Consider the following 20,254-nt stretch of genomic DNA (forward strand, 5'->3'; position numbering starts at 1 on the left):
AACGGAGGACACCACTGCTTGAAGAACCTTTTTCCCAAAAGCAATCTCACTCGAGGCAAAAGTATCAAATTTGGAAAATTTGGAAAAAGTGTGAAGAGACGACCAAGTCGCAGCCTTGCAAATCTGTTCTACAGAAGAATCATGTTTAAATGCCCATGAGGAAGCCACAGCCCTAGTGGAATGAGCCGTAATTCGTCAGGAGGCTGCTGTCCAGCAGTCTCATATGCAAAATGAATGATGCTCTTCAGCCAAAGAGAAAGAGAGGTAGCCGTAGCTTTCTGACCCCTGCGTTTCCCAGAAAAAAACAAAAACAGGGAAGACGATTGACGAAAATCCTTAGTTGCCTGTAAGTAAAACTTCAAGGCACGGAACACGTCCAGATTATGTAACAGTCGCTACTTCTTAGAAGAAGGGTTAGGATACAGGGAAGGAACAACAATTTCCTGATTAATATTTTTATTTGAAACCACCTTAGGAAGAAAACCAGGTTTGGTACGCAACACTACCTTATCTGCATGGAAAATAAGATAAGGAGAATCACATTGTAATGCTGAAAGCTCAGAAACTCTACAAGCAGAAGATATAGCAACCAAAAATAAAACTTTCCAAGATAATAACTTATCTATGGAATGCATAGGTTCAAACGGAACCCCTTGAAGAACATTAAGAACTAAATTCAAACTCCAAGGAGGAGCAATTGTTCTAAACACAGGCCTGATTCTAGTCAGAGCCTGACAAAAAGATTGAAGATCTGGAACATCTGCCAGGCGTTTGTGCAGCAAAATAGACAAGGCAGAAATCTGTCCCTTTAATGAATTTGCCGACAACCCTTTCTCCAATCCTTCTTGGAGAAAGGATAAAATCCTGGGAATCCTAACCTTACTCCATGAGTAGCCCTTGGATTCACACCAATAAAGATATTTACACCATATCTTATGGTAAATTTTTTATTAACAGGTTTACGTGCCTGAATCAAAAGTATCAATGACCGAATCAGAGAACCCTCGCTTAGATAAAATCAAGCGTTCAATCTCCAAGCAGTCAGCTGCAGAGAAATTAGATTCAGATGATGGAAGGGTCCCTGAATGAGAAGGTCCTGCCTCAATGGAAGCTTCCACGGTGGCAGAGATGACATGTCCACCAGATCGGCATACCAAGTCCTGCGAGGCCACGCAGGAGCGATGAAAATCACCGAAGCCCTCGCGACGCCACGCAGGAGCGATGAGAATCACCGAAGCCCTCTCCTGTTTGACTTGCGCAATCACCCGGGGAATGAGAGCAAATGGAGGGAACACATAAGCTAGGCTGAATGACCAAGGCATCTATCAGTTCGGCCTGAGGATCCCTGGACCTGGATCCGTATCTTGGGAGCTTGGCATTCTGACGAGACGCCATAAGATCCAGCTCCGGCCTGCCCCATCTGAGGATCAGGCTGGCAAATACTTCCGGATGGAGTTCCCATTCCCCCGGATGAAATGTCTGCTCAAAAAATCCGCCTCCCAATTGTCCACTCCTGGGATGTGGGTTGCTGACAGATAACAAGAGTGAGTCTCCGCCCACTGAATTATCCTGGCTACGTCTGTCATCGCTAAGGAACTCTTGGTTCCTCCCTGATGATTGATGTAAGCTACAGTCGTGATGTTGTCCGACTGGAATCTGACGAATTTGGTCAAAGCCAACTGAGGCCAAGCCTGAAATGCATTGAATATTACCCTCAACTCCAGAATGTTGATGGGAAGTAGAGACTCCGATCAAGTCCATACACCTTGAGCTTTCAAGGAATTCCAGACTGCTCCCCATCCTATCAGACTGGCATCCGTTGTCACTATCTCCCATGAGGGTCTGCGAAAGCATGTCCCCTGGGATAGATGATCCAGTGACAACCACCACATAAGAGAGTTCCTTGTCTCCTGACATAGATCTATTTGAGGAGACAAATATGCATAATCTCCATTCCACTGTCTGAGCATGCTCAGTTGTAGAGGTCTGAGATGAAAACGAGCGAAGGGAATGATGTCCATTGCTGCCACCATCAATCCAATTACCTCCATGCACTGAGCCACTGATGGCCGAGGATTGGCCTGAAGGGCTCGGCATGTATTCAGAATCTTTAACTTTCTGACTTCTGTCAAAAAGATCTTCATGGATAGAGAGTCGATTAGAGTTCCCAAGAAAGGAACCCTTGTCTGTGGAACTAGCGAACTCTTTTCCAGATTTACTTTCCACCCATGAGTCCTCAGAAAGGACAGAACAATGTTGGTATCAGACTTTGCCAGTTGATAAGACGCCTGGATCAGAATATCGTCCAGATAAGGCGCCACAGCAATGCCCCGCGGTCTTAAAACTGCCAGTAGAGACCCCAGGACCTTTGTGAAAATTCTGGGCGCAGTGGCCAGACTGAAAGGCAGAGCCACGAACTGAAAGTGTTTGTCCAGAAAGGCAAACCTCAGGAATCTGTGATGATAGGAATATGAAAATATGCATCCTTGAGATCAACGGTAGTCATATATTGACCCTCCTGGATCAATGGTAGGATGGAACTCTGAGTAACTTGTTTAGGCTTTTGAGGTCTAAAATGGGCCAAAACGTTCCCTCTTTTTTGGGAACTACAAATGGATTTTAATTAAACCCCTGTCCCTGAATTGGAACGGAGTGAATTACTCCCATGAAGGAAAGATTACTTACACAGCGTAAGAACGCCTCTCTTTTTATCTGGTCGACAGATAATCGTGAATGAAGAAACCTTCCTCTGGGGAAGGAATTTTTTAACTCCAACTGATACCCTTGGGACACGATTTCTAGTGTCCATGGATCCTGAACGTCTCTTATCCAAGCCTGGACAAAGAGAGAAAGTCTGCCCCCTACTGGATCCGGTCCCAGATCAGGGGCCGTCCCATAATGCTGTCTTGGTAGCAGCAGCAGCAGCAGGCTTACCCTTGTTCCAACCCTGGTTGGGCCTCCAGGTGGATTTGGCTTGAGAAAAATTCCCTTCCTGTTTAGCGGCAGAGGAAGAGGGGATTCCCTTGAAATTTCGAAAGGAACAAAAATTACTTTGTCGTCCCCTTTGCTTAGAAGTTTTATCTTGAGGGAGGAGATGACCCTTACCTCTCGTAATGTCAGAAATGATCTCCTTCAAGTCAGGCCTGAACAGGGTCTTTCCCTTGAAAGGAATCGCTAAGAGCTTGGATTTAGAGGACACATCCGCAGACCAAAGCTAAAATGGAGAATCCTGAATTCTTAGCCGCCAATTTGGTGATCTGAAAAGCGGCATCCGTAATAAAAGAATTAGCCAGCTTAAGGGCCTTAATTCTATCCTGTATTTTTTCTAAAGAAGTCTCAGTCCTAAGAGACACTTCTAGAGCGTCAAACCAGAAGGCCGCCGCAGTTGTGACTGTTACAAAACCTCCCATAGTACCAGGCGGAGTTGTTCAAGCTTAAATCTGAAGGACATCACGTCCGAATCTGTCTGGGGCAATGTACTTCCTGAGTCAGACAGTTCCCCTTCAGACAGAGCCACCCTACCCCACACTTCAGAGCCCTGGGAGGGTACATCGGAGATCGCCATCAAAGAATCAGAAGTCGCATGGACCACCTGGGCCTCTCTTCTACTACGTTTGGTTTGCAACACTGGCAACTTAGACAAAACTTCTGAAAGAGTGGATGACATGACTGCAGCCATATCCTGCAGTGTGAATGACGCAGACGCCGTTGAAGAACATGGCGTCACCTGAGCGGGTGTTAAAGGCTGTGATGCTTGGGGAGAAAGATGCGGCATACCCTGAATCTCATCAGTCTGAGGACATTCATTAGATACATCTTTATTAAAAAAAAAATAAAAAATTTATGCTTACTTGATAAATTTATTTCTTTTACGATGTACCAAGTCCATGGTTTCATCCTTACTTGTGGGATATTATCCTTCCCTACAGGAAGTGGCAAAGAGCACCTACAGCAGAGCTGTCTTTATAGCTCCTCCCTTGACTCCACCCCCCAGTCATTCGACCAAAGGCTTAGGAAGAAAAAGGAGAAACTAAAAAGTGCAGAGGTGACTGAAGTTTTAAACAAAAAAATTACAATCTGTCTTGAATAGACAGGGCGGGCCGTGGACTCGGTACATCGTAAAAGAAATAAATTTATCAGGTAAGCATAAATTTTGTTTTCTTTTACAAGATGTACCGAGTCCACGGTTTCATCCTTACTTGTGGGATACCAATACCAAAGCTTTAGGACACGGATGAAAGGGAGGGACAAGACAGGAACCTAAACGGAAGGCACCACTGCCTGAAGAACCTTTCTCCCAAAAATAGCACCCGAAGAAGCAAAAGTATTGAATTTGTAAAATTTGTAAAATGTATGAAGGGAAGACCAAGTCGCGGCCTTACAAATCTGTTCAACAGAGGCCTCATTTTTAAAATGTCACCGCTCTAGTAGAATGAGCAGTAATTCTTTCAGGAGGCTGCTGTCCAGCAGTCTCGTATGCCAAACGGATGATGCTTTTCAGCCAAAAAGAGAGAGAGGTAGCCGTAGCTTTTTGACCCCTACACTTTCCAGAATACACAACAAACCAAGAAGATGTTTGACGGAAAACCTTGGTCGCTTGCAAATAAAATTTCAAGGCCTGAACCACGTCCAAATTATGTAATAGATGCTCATTCTTAGTAGAAGGATTAGGACACAATGAAGTAACAACAATTTCCTGATTAATATTCTTGTTTGAAACAACCTTTGGAAGAAAACCAGGTTTGGTACGCAAAACCACCTTATCAGAATGGAAGATAAGGCGAATCGCATTGTAGCGCAGATAGCTCAGAAACTCTTCAAGCAGAAGAGATAGCAACTAAAAACAGAACTTTCCAGGATAAAAGTTTAATATCCATGGAATGCATGGGTTCAAACGGAACTCCTTGAAGAACATTGAGAACTAAATTCAAACTCCATGGCGGAGCAACAGGTTTAAACACAGGCTTAATTCTAACCAAAGCCTGACAAAACGACTGGACGTCTGGAACATCTGCAAGATGTTTGTGCAGTAAGATTGACAAGGCAGAAATCTGTCCCCTAAAGGAACTAGCTGATAACCCCTTCTCCAATCGTTCTTGGAGAAAGGACAAAATCCTAGGAATCCTGATCTTACTCCATGAGTAGCCTTTGGATTTGCACCAATAAAGATATTTACGCCATATCTTATGGTAAATATTCCTAGTGACAGGCTTACGGGCCTGAATCAAGGTATTAATGACCGACTCAGAGAATCCACGCTTAGATAAGATCAAAACGTTAAATCTCCAGGCAGTCAGCTGCAGAGAAACTAGATTTGGATGTACGGACCCTGAATGAGAAGGTCCTGTCTCAGAGGCAGTTTCCATGGTGGCAGAGATGATATTCCCACCACGCAGGCGCTATCAATATTACCGAAGCCCTCTCCTGCTTGATTCTGGCAATCAGACGAGGAAGGAGAGGAAAAGGAGGAAAGACATAGGCCAGGTTGAATGACCATGGTACTGCTAGAGCGTCTATCAGTACTGCTTGAGGATCCCTTGACCTGGAACCGTAACAAGGAAGTTTGGCATTCTGACGAGATGCCATCAGATCCAATTCTGGTGTGCCCCATTGATGAATCAATTGTGCAAACACCTCCGGATGGAGCTCCCACTCCCCCGGATGAAAAGTCTGACGATTTAGAAAATCCGCTTCCCAGTTCTCCACTCCTGGGATATATATTGCTGATAGATGGCAAGAGTGAGTCTCTGCCCATTGAATTATTTTGGAAACCTATATCATTGCTAGAGAACTCTTTGTTCCGCCTTGATGATTGATATATGCTACAGTCTTGATGTTGTCCGACTGGAATCTGATGAACTTGGCCGAAGCCAGCTGAGGCCACGCCTGAAGCGCGTTGAATATCGCTCTCAGTTCTCAGTTCTGGTAGTAGTGACTCCTCCTGAGTCCACACACCCTGAGCTTTCAGAGAATTCCAGACTGCACCCCAGCCCAAGAGGCTGGCGTCCGTCGTCACTATGACCCATGCTGGCCTGCGGAAGCACATTCCCTGGGACAGCTGATCCTGTGACAACCACCAATGAAGAGAGTCTCTGGATCCAGATTTATCCGCGGAGATAAATCCACATAATCCCCATTCCACTTTCGAAGCATGCACAGTTGCAGTGGTCTGAGATGTAAGCGAACAAACGGAACTATGTCCACTGCCGCCACCATTAATCCAATTACCTCCATACACTGAGCCACTGATGGCCGAGGAATGGAATGAAGTGCTCGGCAAGTGGTTAAAAACTGACTTTCTGACCTCCGTCAGAAAAATCTTCATGTCCACCGAGTCTATCAAAGTTCCTAGGAATGGGACTCTCGTTAGAGGAACAAGTGAACTCTTCTTTACGATCACTTTCCACCCGTGAGTTTTGAGAAAAGACAACACGATGTCCGTGTGAGATTTGGCCAGGAGGTAAGTTGTTGCCTGAATCAAAATATCGTCCAGATAAGGCGCCACTGCTATGCCCCGCGGTCTTAACACCGCCAGAAGGGACCCTAGAACCTTTGTGAAAATTCTGGGAGCTGTGGCCAACCCGAAAGGAAGGGCCACAAACTGGAAATGTTTGTCCAAGAAGGCCAATCTGAGGAACTGGTGATGATCTTTGTGGATAGGGATGTGAAGATATGCATCCTTCAAGTCCACGGTGGTCATATATTGACCCTCTTGGATCATTGGTAAAATTGTCCGAACAGTTTCGATCTTGAAGGATGGAACTCTGAGAAATTTGTTTAGAATTTTTAGATCTAAAATCGGTCTGAAAGTTCCCTCTTTTTTGGAAACCACGAACAGATTGGAGTAAAACCACTGCCCCTGTTCTAGTTTTGGAATAGGGCAGATTACCCCCATGGTAAATAGGTCTTCTACACAGTGTAAGAACGCCTCTCTTTTTATCTGGTTTACAGACAAATGAGAAAGATGAAATCTCCCCTTTGGGAGAGAGTCTTTGAATTCTAGACTATACCCCTGGGTCACAATTTCTAGTGCCCAGGCATCCTGAAATCTCTTGCCCAAGCCTGAGCGAAGAGAGAAAGTCTGCCCCCTACCAGATCCGGTCCCGGATCGGGGGCTGCCCCTTCATGCTGTCTTAGTAGCAGCCGCGGGCTTCTTGGCCTGTTTACTCTTATTCCAGGCCTGGTCAGGCCTCCAGACTGACTTGGATTGCGCAAAATTCCCCTCCTGCTTTGTGGCGGAGGAAGAGGGACCACTCTTAAAGTTTCGAAAGGAACGAAAATGATTTAGTTTGGTCCTTATTTTAATCGTCTTGTCTTGAGGAAGGGCATGGCCCTTACCTCCCGTAATGTCTGAAATGATCTCCTTCAGTTCAGGCCCGAATAGGGTCTTACCCTTAAAGGGAATGGTCAACAGCTTAGATTTTGATGACACATCAGCAGACCAAGACTTAAGCCATAACGCTCTATGCGCTAAAATGGCAAAGCCTGCATTCTTTGCCGCTAGTTTAGCCATTTGAAAAGTGGCATCTGTGATAAAAGAATTAGCTAGCTTGAGAGCCTTAATTCTATCCAAAATATAATCTAAAAGGGATCTCAACCTTAAGAGACTCCTCTAGAGCCTCAAACCAGAAAGCTGCTGCAGTAGTTACTGGAACAATGCACGCTAAAGGTTGCATTAGAAAACCCTGATGAACAAACATTTTCTTTAACAGACCCTCTAGTTTTTTATCCATAGGATCTTTGAAAGCACAACTGTCCTCAATAGGTATAGTTGTACGCTTAGCCAGGGTAGAAATAGCTCCCTCCACCTTAGGGACCGTCTGCCAGGAGTTCCGAAAGGTGTCAGATATGGGGAACATTTTCTTAAAAGTAGGAGGGGGAGAGAACGGAATGCCTGGTCTATCCCATTCCTTAGTGACAATGTCCGAAATTCTTTTAGGAACTGGAAATACATCAGTGTAAGTAGGAACCTCTAAGTATCTATCCATCTTACACAATTTCTCTGGTGGAATGACAATAGGGTCACAGTCATCCAAAGTGGCTAAACCCTCCCTAAGTAATAAACGGAGGTGTTCAAGCTTAAACTTAAGGGCCACCATATCTGTGTCTGTATGAGGTAACAGCTTTCCTGTATCAGAAAGTTCTCCCTCAGATAGCACATCCCCCACCAAATCAGAACACTGTGAGGGTACATCAGAAATGGCCAATAAAGCATCAGAGGGTTCAGTATTCACTCTAATACCGGACCTGCTGCGTTTACCCTGCAAGCCAGGCAGTTTAGACAATACCTCTGTGAGTGTAGTAGACATAACTGCAGCCATATCCTGCAGGGTGAAGGAATTAGATGCACTAGAACTTGGCATTGCTTGAGTTAGGGGTTGTGACACTTGGGAAGAAGTAGATTGCATAACCTGATTCTCCTCTGACTGAGAATCATCCTGAGACATACTTTTATCTGCTAAAATATGGTCTTTGCAATGTAATGACCTCTCAGTACATGAGGGACACACTTTAATTGGGGGTCCCACAGTGACTTCTGAACACATAAAACATTGGGTTTCCTCAATGTCAGACATGTTAAACAGGCTAGTAATGACCACAGACTTGAAAACACTTTATTTTGCACAAAAATAACAATCTGAAAAAAAAACAGTACTGCGCCTTTAAGAGAAAAAAAAGCATACAATTTTTCCAAAACTGCTTTAAAATGATAAAATTACAAAAATTTTATGATAAATGCCTCTCCAATGGTCAGCTAATTTTGCCCCACAAAGAAAGGAATACTTAAACCTTAAGCCAAAAAAACGTATAAACAAAAACGTTATTTATTAACAAATAAAGTCCCCTCTGCACCTTGCCACTGCTCTGCTGTGGCGCCTACCTGCCCCAGGGATTGTATAAACGGATTAACCCTTCGATTGAGGCCTAACTCTAAAAAGGCCCACCGGAGTTGGAGCTGGCTGCTTGCAAAGTAAAGACAACTGCGCAACTGAGGCACGAAAATAGGCCCCGCCCATCACACTCAATGTCTCTCAGCCTATACTAACCGTACCAAAGCGGTTTAACTAGCCATGTGGGTTCATATTCCCATAAAAAAGAAGCCATGCATATCCCAATATTAAGTTAAAAACAAAACGTTTGCCATCCAAAAACGTTAACTGTCACTTCCCATGTAAAAACGTTTGCCTACAAACATCAAGCATAAGTGTCATATCCCAATAATACCCTCTTTGTCATATTAGGATTACTGCTTACCCTATCCCTCGAGGATACTGTCAGCCGTTTCTGAAATAACACAGTCTCTTCAGAAAAATATAAATGACTTAACATACCTCAATGCTTGTAGCATGAAAATCGTTCCTCACACTGAAGTTTCTTAAAGGGACAGTAAACACCAGAATTTTTGTTGTTTAAAAAGGTAGATAATCCCTTTATTACCCATTCCCCGATTTTGCATAACCAACACAGTTATAATAATATACTTTTTACCTCTGTGATTACCTTGTATCATTGCCTCTGCAAACTGCCCCCTTATTTCAGTTGTTTTGACAGACATGCATTTTTAGCCAATCAGTGCTTGCTCTTAGGAGCTTCACGTGCCGGAGCTCAATGTTATCTATATGAAACACATGAACTAACGCCCTCTAGTGGTGAAAAACTGTCAAAATGCTTTCCGATTAGAGGCAGTCTTCAAGGTCTAAGAAATTAGCACATGAACCTCCTAGATTTAGCTTTCAACTAAGAATACCAAAAGAACAAAGTAAAATTGGTAATAAAAGTAAATTGGAAAGTTGTTTAAAATTGCATGCCCTATTTAAATCATGAAATATTTTTTGTGACTTTACTGTCCCTTTAAGCACTCCTCAACCATACTGTGGGAACTACTCTGGATCTTAGTTACTGCTGCTAAGATCATCAGCTTCCAGGCAGAAGTCTTCATCCATCTGCTGCCTGGCAAAAAATAGCACTCACCGGTACCATTTAAAATAAAAAAGTCTTGCTTGAAGAAAATAAAAACTAACATTTTATCACCTCTTTCACTTTACCCTTCCTGCTTAGAGCCGGCAAAGAGAATGACTGGGGGGTGGAGTCAAGGGAGGAACTATATAGACAGCTCTGCTGTAGGTGCTCTTTGCCACTTCCTGTAGGGAAGGATAATATCCCACAAGTAAGGATGAAACCGTGGACTCGGTACATCTTGTAAAAGAAATTTGTTCTTTACACTGTAAAGCCCTCGCAATATATGGGGGACAAAGCATAACTGGGAGTTCCACAATGGCATCTAAACACATAGGACATGTACTTTGTTCAAGGCCATCCATGATAACCTAAACAAAAGACAAGCTTGGTCAAAATCACTGATAATATATATGGTGTAAAAATCAGTCAAACAATAAAATCTTTGCGGAGTACTGTATCTTTAAGAAAAGGCTATCTGAATTAAAGCCTGATATATAAGGCAGAGGGCAAATTTCACATTCCCTGCTCGTGGGCCTAAAAATAACACACTGGTATACTTGGAAAAATTACTCAGTCACCTCGCCGCAGCTCTGCTGCGGCTCCTGCCTGCCTCCACTTGACCAATCTTAACTCCTCAAGCACGGCGCACATAAAGTTGCTTGTAAGCTATTACCACGAGCGGACTTAGGAGCCGTGAGAAGATGCTGCCAACCGGAACTCAAGTAGTAACTGCGCTGCAAAGCACGCGCAACACTAAGCCCCGCCCCTCGTGGGCGGAAAACAACCAAACACCCGCAAACGCAATTAAAATACCGCAATGTACCGGAGTCCTTATGTAAAAACACATCCCCCTCCGGAACTGTCCCCAGCGTCAGCCACCTCTATATAATAAACTTGATAGAGCAGTGCCCATTATAGTGCATACCCACACAGTATATCCCAGCGCTTCTAGGCTAAATACTACATGCCAGAGTGTCTGGAGAAATAACAGCATGTTGGTTCTTTCTACATATCCCAGCACTTCTAGGCTAAGTTAAAAATGCCAGAATGTCTGGATAAATACACCTTGTGTTAAAGGGAAGCCCTCTTAGGTTCGTAGCCCCCAATACAACAGTTCAAGTACAGTCAATTCTGAGATATGCTGCAGCGTCCCAGAATAAAAAAACTGCACTTACCTCCATGCTGAGGAACAGCATGACAATTCTCACAGTGTCAAGAGGTCCACTCTTCCTCCTGAGGTCCTGTGAAGGCAAAAGGGTCTTAGTTACAACCTCTAAGACCATACACAGAAAGGCAGCACAATTATGTGAGGCACAGTGGAGCCAAAAATCCACCAGTTCCCATAGCCTGAAAGGCTATATCCAGAAGCTGCCCTGTAGTAAAATAGTACACTTTGGCACCATTTAAAAATAAAAAACTATTGATTGAAGAATCTAAACTAACACGTCACTTTACCACTTCATATCACTAACGCAGGCAAAGAGAATGACTGGATTGGGAGGGAAGGGAGGAGCTATTTATGCAGCTCTGCTGTGGAGCTCTTTGCCTCCTCCTGCTGACCAGAAGGCAATATCCCACAAGGATGAAATCCGTGGACTCATCATATCTTGTAAAAGAAAAAGACTAAACCCCAGGTAAGACATTTTTTTTCCCCTTAAAATGTTTATTTCCCTAAACATGAAACTGACAGTCTGCACAAGGAAATACATGAACCTGACTCATGGCAAATATAAGTACAATACATATATTTAGAACTTTATATAAATGCATAAAGTGCCAAACCATAGCTGGGGTGTCTTAAGTAATAAAAAACATACTTACCGAAAGACACCCATCCACATATAGCAGATAGCCAAACCAGTACTGAAACAGTTATCAGTAGAGGTAATGGTATATGAGAGTATATTGTTGATCTGAAAAGGGAGGTAGGAGATGAATCTCTACGACCGATAACAGAGAACCTATGAAATAGACCCCCGTTAGGGAAATCATTGCATTCAATAGGTGATACTCCCTTCACATCCCTCTGACATTCTCTGTACTCAGAGGAATCAGGCTTCAAAATGCTGAGAAGCGCATGTCAACGTAGAAATCTTAGCACGAACTTTACTTCACCACCTCCATAGGAGGCAAAGTTTGTAAAACTGAATTGTGGGTGTGGTGAGGGGGTGTATTTATAGGCATTTTGAGGTTTGTGAAACTTTGCCCCTCCTTGTATATCCCATACATCACTAGCTCATGGACTCTTGCCAATTACATGAAAGAAAGCAGTACTGGGAGCTACATGCTGATTGGTGGCTGCATATACTGTACATTATATGCCTCTTGTCACTGGCTCACTTGATGTGTTCAGCTAGCTCCCAGCATGTACATTGCTGCTTCTTCAACTAAGGATACCAAGAGAAAGAAGGAATTTGATAATAAAAGTAAATCGGGCGGTTGAATAATCTAAGACAAATTTGGGGTTTTGTGCCCCTTTACATTGCCAGCATGCTGCTTTTATTTAAACAACTGGACATATATGGTAAACATTTTCAGTTAGCAGATGTATTAATGTACTTTTATTATCTGGGTTCATACCAATTCTAATTAAAATATATAAAAAAACTTGTAGGGTTATTCAAGATCATTTTTAATATATAAAATATGTGAATGTGTTAACCATTATTTTAACAAATATTGATATGTAGCCAAAGCAAAAACAAAAAATACTTCTTTAAAAAAGGACTGACTTTCCCCACAAATCAATGGTTCTTCAGTCCTTTAAAATGTTTCTATTCAACAAGCAATGTTTACAAAATTTGTATTTCCAATTAAATAAAAGTTATAAATATGATTGAATTCTTTAACTTACAGAAACTTAGTGCACAACTCGTCATTGAAGTGTTTAAAAACCGCTAGGATTTACTCAGTGCTATAAATATAGTGGACCTTCAGTCATGACGTAAAAAAAAAAAAAGAATGAAGAAAGTACACTTTATTTTGCAGCAACCTTACCTAAACTAAGCACCTTTGGCTGCCCACTGCACTACTCATTTTTCTTCAATGAGGTGGCATTTCCACCTATTAGCCAATAGCATACAGCACTGTGCCCTTATTAGATTAAATTTATGTTCCCACGCAGCCTTGTTTGGACATTCTCTTATCGCCTTCCGTAATTATCGCAGGAGGAGGATAGATATAGGGAAAAACTCAGTGGAATTTAGAAATCTAACCATTTTCATTGTAAATTATAGGAAAATGGGACAAAATAAATACAATTATATAAATTTCCATTTTTTTTAGCTACATATAATCTAAACATTTCCTATAATAATTCTCATTACTGTTTTAATAGGTTTACTACGATAAGGTACAGAGATGAATATAGAGAAACATTAACCTTTGTTTGCAACGGAGGTTGTCATTGATCACAATACATTCAGCCCTTGTCATGATCTAGACATTTACAGCTTTGGATACACAAAAGATCCCAGAATACTCTATAAGAAACTAAATTCTTGGTTTTGGTTATCCTAGATTATTAATCTAAGGACTAATTAATTGTTAATTACTAACACCCTGATTTTGTAGACTCTGAAATGGAAAGGACATCTGTTGATGTTCAAGAAAGACAAATTTTGTCCAATAAAAATGACCAGGGAATATGTGAATTGGCTTTATCCATAAGCTATATCATTAAATTGTATGCTCATTTTTTGTTTTTTAATAGATACATCTTGCCTTGAGAACATAATTTTACCTCAAATTAGGGCTGCAGCATTTGTAAAGGGACAGTAAACCTTTAACTCTTGCTACCATTAAATTAAAATATACAAGTTAATATATTGATTATTCTTACTATGCAGAGCAAATAGCGCAGTGGAAGCATTTAAAAAAGTATGTTATACTTACCCAAATAACGCATTTCTGTCCGCCCTACGAATTCAATTTTTTTTTTTTAATACTTACCGTCATAGCCCCTGAAGCCAACAGTGGAGCGAAACGTCAGTCTTCTGCAATTTTGACAGCTCGCGTTCCGTTCCACTCCACGTGCGCATGCACATTACATCTCAGCCTTCAGTCGTTTACACAGAATCTCAATGCTTCGTAGTGCATTGAGATTCTGTGTATCTGAATGAGCGGTGAGTCACTCCTATTGACGAACGAGCAACTCCATTACTTAATCAAAAAAGAAAGTAATGTTTTATTAAATACTTATTTGAAAATTAAAATTTTAATTTTCATATGTTATAGAAAAATAAATTATTACAACAACCCTTTTTTTTTTTTTTTTTTTAAAATATTACATAATGCTAATTATAGCATAAGAGATTAGATAGATATAAATAATGCTGAGTGGTTGAACTGCGCATGCCGTAACGAAAGTGTAAATGCACGGCTACGGATCGAAAAGGGCGTATTGAAAGTAATAATTGACGTAAAGGCCCTGCAGCGATGTCAGTGAAAAAAATATCTGCGGCTGCATGGGCGGATAGTGGACGTTGAAAGAGGTAATTATTTGAACCCGGTTTTAAATGTTTCTGTAGCGCTTATACTTTGCAAACTAAGTTCAAATTGTTGATTTTAATGATTAACATTAATATTGTAATAAAGAGGTTAAGATTTACAGTCCCTTTAATGCATGCACAAATTGATAAAGAATTATAAACATAATACAATTCAATATTTATGCATTAGTTTTGTATTATTCAGTCACAACAAAAATAAATAGATTTTGTAAACAAGCAAAACGAATCCCGACTATTCCGATGGGCTGCAATGTTTGGAACAATTAACCATATTACAATTTTAAAATTACTTTACATTACAATAACCGTTAAACACATTTACATTAAAATTCTTACGTCAATGGCAGTTATACAGTATATATTTCTTTTAATTAGCATCACCTTTGCAACTGAGTACTTTTATTACAGATTTTATTTTTTGCTCATTTCAAGGGGTTAAAGGGACATGAAACCTAAATGATTCAGATAGAGCTTACCATTTTAAACAACTTTCTAATTCTACTTCTATTATCTAATATGTTTCATTTCTTTAATGAGCAGCAATGTACCAATGGTTTCTAACTGAACACATGAATGAGCAATCACAATCATATAATATATATGCAGCTCCAATCAACAGCTAGAACCTAGGTTCTCTGCTGCTCTTGAGCTTGCCTAGATAAACATTTCAGCAAAGGATAACAAGAGAAGAAAGCAAATTAAAAATAATAGACGTAAATTGGAAAGTTGTTTAAAATGTTATTCTCTATTGAATCATGAAAGAAAAACTTTGGGTTTTCATGTCCCATTTAAGTTCTGCCTTAAAGAGCCCATAATCATGCATAGTAATTATGGCTATAAACGGTTTAAATATTTATGGGTCAATCAAGGCAAATAGATGTAGTAATCAAATCGGGAGGTGGCAGAAAAGATACTGAAACAAGGCTTGTGAATAACATTTGTAGAAGACAGAAAGGCTTTTTTAGTATAAATGGTCCTACTGGTTGGCGTAGCAGCGCATTATAAAAAAAATATAGCATAAAAGAAGCACAGCTGGTACAACACCTACAAAAGTGCACCCTACAAATTTATACTGGCAGATTTGTGTATAAATGCCTACAAATAACCTATTTATTAAAAAATAAGACACTCTAGCAAAACTGATCTGCGTTTAAATTTATTTTCTCTTTCGTGTACTTTGAAGGTTTTAGGGATGAAATATAGGAAGCACTTGGTTTATCACCAATTTGCAAATGGTTAAAAATGAACGTAAAAGATGACACCTAATACCATGAGAGGCTACAAATGGAGGCCATCAGTTAAGCTGATGGATACATAATGGGCACAATTTATTTTTCGGAAAGCGACTTCTATTTACATTACAAATAATTATTTCTACCTTCACAATACCCCTAATCAATAACTATCAGTTCTGGGGACCCAAACTACATACACTGTATATAATTTGCTTTTTTTTTGTGAGTTTGGTTATCATCTGTGGTGTTTTAATGCCTTTCAAATACAACAACTTCTAAACCACTAAAGAAAATATATGTATGATGATAACCATTTTACTACTAAAGATATATATTCCCAGTATGTCTAGTTGGCATTTTCAATTACGATTGAAAGTTAATATTTTTTAAATATTTTCAGATCTCTATAAAAAGCGATTTTAGCAGCATTTAAAGGTATATTACAGAGGGAGAACAGTTTAATTTTAGTGCCAGTCTCCTACATGTTACACTTAAATTGTAACTTTTGAGGAAAACTAATTTAAGAGTAGAGACCAAAATCATGAAATTATTGATTTAAACCATTCAGAACAGAAGGTTAATAGCAGCAAAAAATGTTCTAAATGAATGGAGGATTTTTTTTTTTTTACATCAGCACTAAAACCATTAATTTATGCTATATTACATTTTAACTGTATTTCAACTTCGCAAAAATTAGGGCCTTAAACCGTAAATTATCATTGATATCTAGTGAGAGAATACCCTGACTTAAAGTGACTCCAATAATAAAGGATAAATGCAAAAATTAAATGGACAAGAAACAGTATTATCTTGCTAAAAAGCAAGATGGGCTACAAGCAGTAGATACAAATGGTCTTTTCTTGCGATTTCATAGAGCATTTCATTCTATTACCTCTGGGTCATAAACTAAGAATAGGGCCCAGACCATTTCTCAAACTCTTCCACAGACATTTTTTTCCTGAGGGAGTAATCTTCAATCTTAAAAGGAGAAGAAGAAGAAAAAAAAAAGTAGTCATCAACAGGCATGTGGAAATATATATTGCATCAGTTAAAAGTGACATTAAACACTAAATAGATTTCATGAACCTCCAAATAAGGATATCACGATTTTGGAACCTAGGTTTCACTGTAGGTAAGAGATGCTGCACGTGTGCACAACACATCAGCCTCTGAAATTCTATAAAAACTAGATTTCAACATGGCGGCACACATAACTAGAGGAAGACAGTTAAAACCTTCAATACTATTCACATAAAATGTATGTAGTGTTTAACATACCATTAACAAAGAACTATTTTTCCATATCCGCGTCTGAATAAACTTATGTTGTGCTTAATTTTATTTTCTATTTCCCAGCTTTGGTTCAAGTTTTTTTAAATTGTTGCAGTACAACAGCATGAATCTAAAAGATGACCCTGGTTTGCCTAATAACGTAACAGTGAATCACGCAACCATGCGAAGAATTGGCAATGTTTTTTCAGTAAGGGCCATTTATCCTACTCAGGTAGGTAGGTCTTATCCTAGCCAAATAAGTCATACTGGACTGCAATGACATCATACCTGATCTCTGGAAATTTTTCCAACAGCAAAATATTTTGACGATGGGTTAGCGAACACCAGACCAGAGACTGCAGCAGCAGGAGACATGGCAAGAGATTCTGTTAACCTGTTTCCTGAATAAAAGAAAAAAATAGATATACCTTCATCCCCTTAGGTAACATGCACTTCAGTAAAGTTCCCATAGATTAGCTAATCGCCCCAGTGGTGCATTTAGCATTTGTGCTGTGTTAGGCTACTCCCCAAACCCTCAACTGCAAACTATTTTACCTCACATTTGCCACATAGATAACAGAAACTGAAGGCATAGAGGTGCAAAAAAAAACAATGAAAAACAGTTATCACTGATATGTAAGAAAGAATAATATTTATACAAACAAATTTCAGAAACATTGGAACATGAAGCCATAATGTTCTACAACTACCCCTCAAAATATGCTGCCCCATAAATACTGTTGACTTAGGCACATGCCTAGATAGTCTTGACCAAAATATGCCTGTGCTATAACCAAGCACAAAACAAGTTTTAAACATGTAAATATGTTTTTCAATTGTTGCTACTCCCTTATTGGTTTTCATTATTAGTCTTTACCCAATTTGTATTAGAAAATGTACAGTACTTTGTTTCCTTAAAAAAAAATATCTGTGCTTAAATAGACATTGTCTTCTAAAATGTTGTCCCCTTTAAAGGAACAGTCTAGTCAAAATTAAATTTTCATGATTCAGATAGGGCATGCTAGTTTAAACAACTTTCCAATTTACTTTTATCAACGCATTTGCTTTGTAATCTTGGTATTCTTTGTTGAAAGCAAAGTAGGCTTATATGCCAATTTCTAAGCCCTTGAAGCCTGTCTCTTATCTCAGTGCATTTTGACAGTTTTTCCACAGCTAGAAAGTGCTAGTTCATGTGAGCCATATATATTACATAGTGCTCACTCCCGTGGAGTTTACTTAGGAGTCAGCATTGATTGGATAAAATGCCTAGTATGTCAAATAACCTGAAATAAGAGAGAAGGTCTGCAGAGGCTTAGATACAAAGTAATCACAGAGGTAAATAGTATATTAATATAACCATCTTGGTTATGCAAAACTGGGGAATGGGTAATAAAGGGATTATCTATCTTAAAAGAAATAACAAATCTGGAGTAGACTGTCCCTTTAAGGTGTTCCCAATGGTCAATTTTACCTGATGGAGTGTATTTAATTGTTTGAAAACAGCTTCTTTGCTGTTATTTGTTATTTAAAGTAGCTACTTTTGCCTGCAATATTCCCCATCCATACTAAAAATGAGTACAAACGTTTTGGTCTGTAAAAAAGCAATGTAGAGAAGACTGATTAGTCTCCCAGTGGAGGGTATAAGGGGGAGAGATTTTGTATGTGAAATAGCTGCTGTTGTGCTTATTAAACCCCCACATAATTAGCATTTAATAACCAAGATAATCAACATTAGCAGGACTGCTTTACTTGCAGCATCAGTCCATTGTTATGGGCATGTCCTAGGAGATTTTTTTTTTTTTAAATATCTTTATTGTGTTTCCAGCATTTGAAGAAAAACAATACAATAACAAACCGAAGTAATAGCAGTATATGCAAAAACAAAGAATTAGGGGTTATGTTTGCACAGTCCCCTCAGGTTCCTGGTGCTGAAACAATTTCCATGTAATTATACAATAAAAGCAAATGAAATAAACTACATAACGTTTTTTTTTTTTTTTTTTAAACATAAATCTCTATTCAAGAGCTGACACTCAGGTTCTCAATTTATCATCCCTCACAAATAATACACAGAGACCTTTTTTACTACAATACAACACATACGCTCCCAAGCCCCAGCATATGTCTAAAAGAGACCTTACCCACATTTATCTATTCCTTGGTGTTCAAATCTCTGCACCACATAATGTTTCCATAATGCCAGCAACTGTGCATACAAGTCACTTAATTTTCATATAATGGTACTCTTCTAGCTTTAATAGGTCATTACATTTGTGTACCCACTGAGCTATGCTAGGCACGTTTTGTGTCTTCCAACTCTGGGCTAACAATATTTTCAAACCGTTACTTAGTATGTGGAACATCTTTTTCTGCGCTGTTGATAGTTTTTCTGGGGTGTGTGCAGAAACAGCCACAATTTAGGATCCAATGGTATTGCTTTGCCCACCACCTTAGAGGCTTCTGTAGCTATGCTTTCCCACAATGGTGCTATGGCAGTGCATGACCACCATATATGCATCATGGTTCCCTTCTCTAATCCGCAACGCCAGCATGTATCATTTTGCGTGTTAAATAGTTTATGTATCCTAACTGGAGTCATGTACCACCTGTGTAAGATTTTAAGGTTTAGCTCAATTACGTTAGCTGATACAGAGGCTTTTGAGACGTTATGAAAAATATTTTTTGCCTTCCCTGTGGTCAATGTCTATGCAAATATCCTCTTTCCATCTCTCCACATAGTAAGGGACATGACCCGGTGGATTGTATTTGTAATAGTTTATATAACAGTGATAGGGAGTGTTGTATAGATTCTGATCGCAGCGCATAACGTTTCAAATTGTGTCAAGGGTCTTATTAGGTTTCTCCTATCGTTATGCCTAAAAAATGTACGAAAGTGCATTGGTGATGGAATAGCCAGTTATTGAAGACTGAAAGACCTTTTGCTATCAACTCTCCTCTAGTGTGTAATTTAATCTCATTTCCCAATTGGAATACTTGTAAGGTTCTATGTGTTGTGTCTGCTGCTGTAAGAGGGTAAGCTCAACCCCGATAAGAACCTCTCTATTTTCGAGTAGTGGTGTCAGTGGTGAGTAACTAGATGATATGTGCGGAAATTTTTGTAACACTTTATTCCAAACTCTAAAAGTCTGTCCAACACAGTAGATTTATGTTATTGTCCTTAAATGAACCTACCTGGGAGGTCCCAGCATTGTGATCCCAGGTGGTTAATGCCCACTATCCTCATGTTCTATTTGAACCCAAATTTTATTGTGGAAG

The 20,254-nt window shown here is 39.8% G+C and overlaps 1 protein-coding gene across 2 annotated transcripts in view; it reads right to left on the bottom strand.

The window, feature by feature from the left end:
* Positions 1-16,598: 16,598 nt before the first annotated feature.
* The window catches only part of MTR (5-methyltetrahydrofolate-homocysteine methyltransferase), a 600,857-nt gene continuing 597,201 nt past the window's right edge, over positions 16,599-20,254 (bottom strand). For both annotated transcript variants that reach the window (XM_053711885.1, XM_053711884.1), the window contains 2 exons: positions 17,267-17,379; positions 16,599-16,684 (listed from right to left, as the gene is read on the bottom strand). In XM_053711885.1, coding sequence (XP_053567860.1) covers positions 16,613-16,684; positions 17,267-17,379 — 185 coding nt within the window. In that variant the 3' untranslated portion in view covers positions 16,599-16,612. The remainder of the gene's footprint in view (positions 16,685-17,266; positions 17,380-20,254) is intronic.

Source organism: Bombina bombina, chromosome 4, assembly GCF_027579735.1.
Source record: "Bombina bombina isolate aBomBom1 chromosome 4, aBomBom1.pri, whole genome shotgun sequence".
Lineage (NCBI taxonomy): Eukaryota > Metazoa > Chordata > Amphibia > Anura > Bombinatoridae > Bombina > Bombina bombina.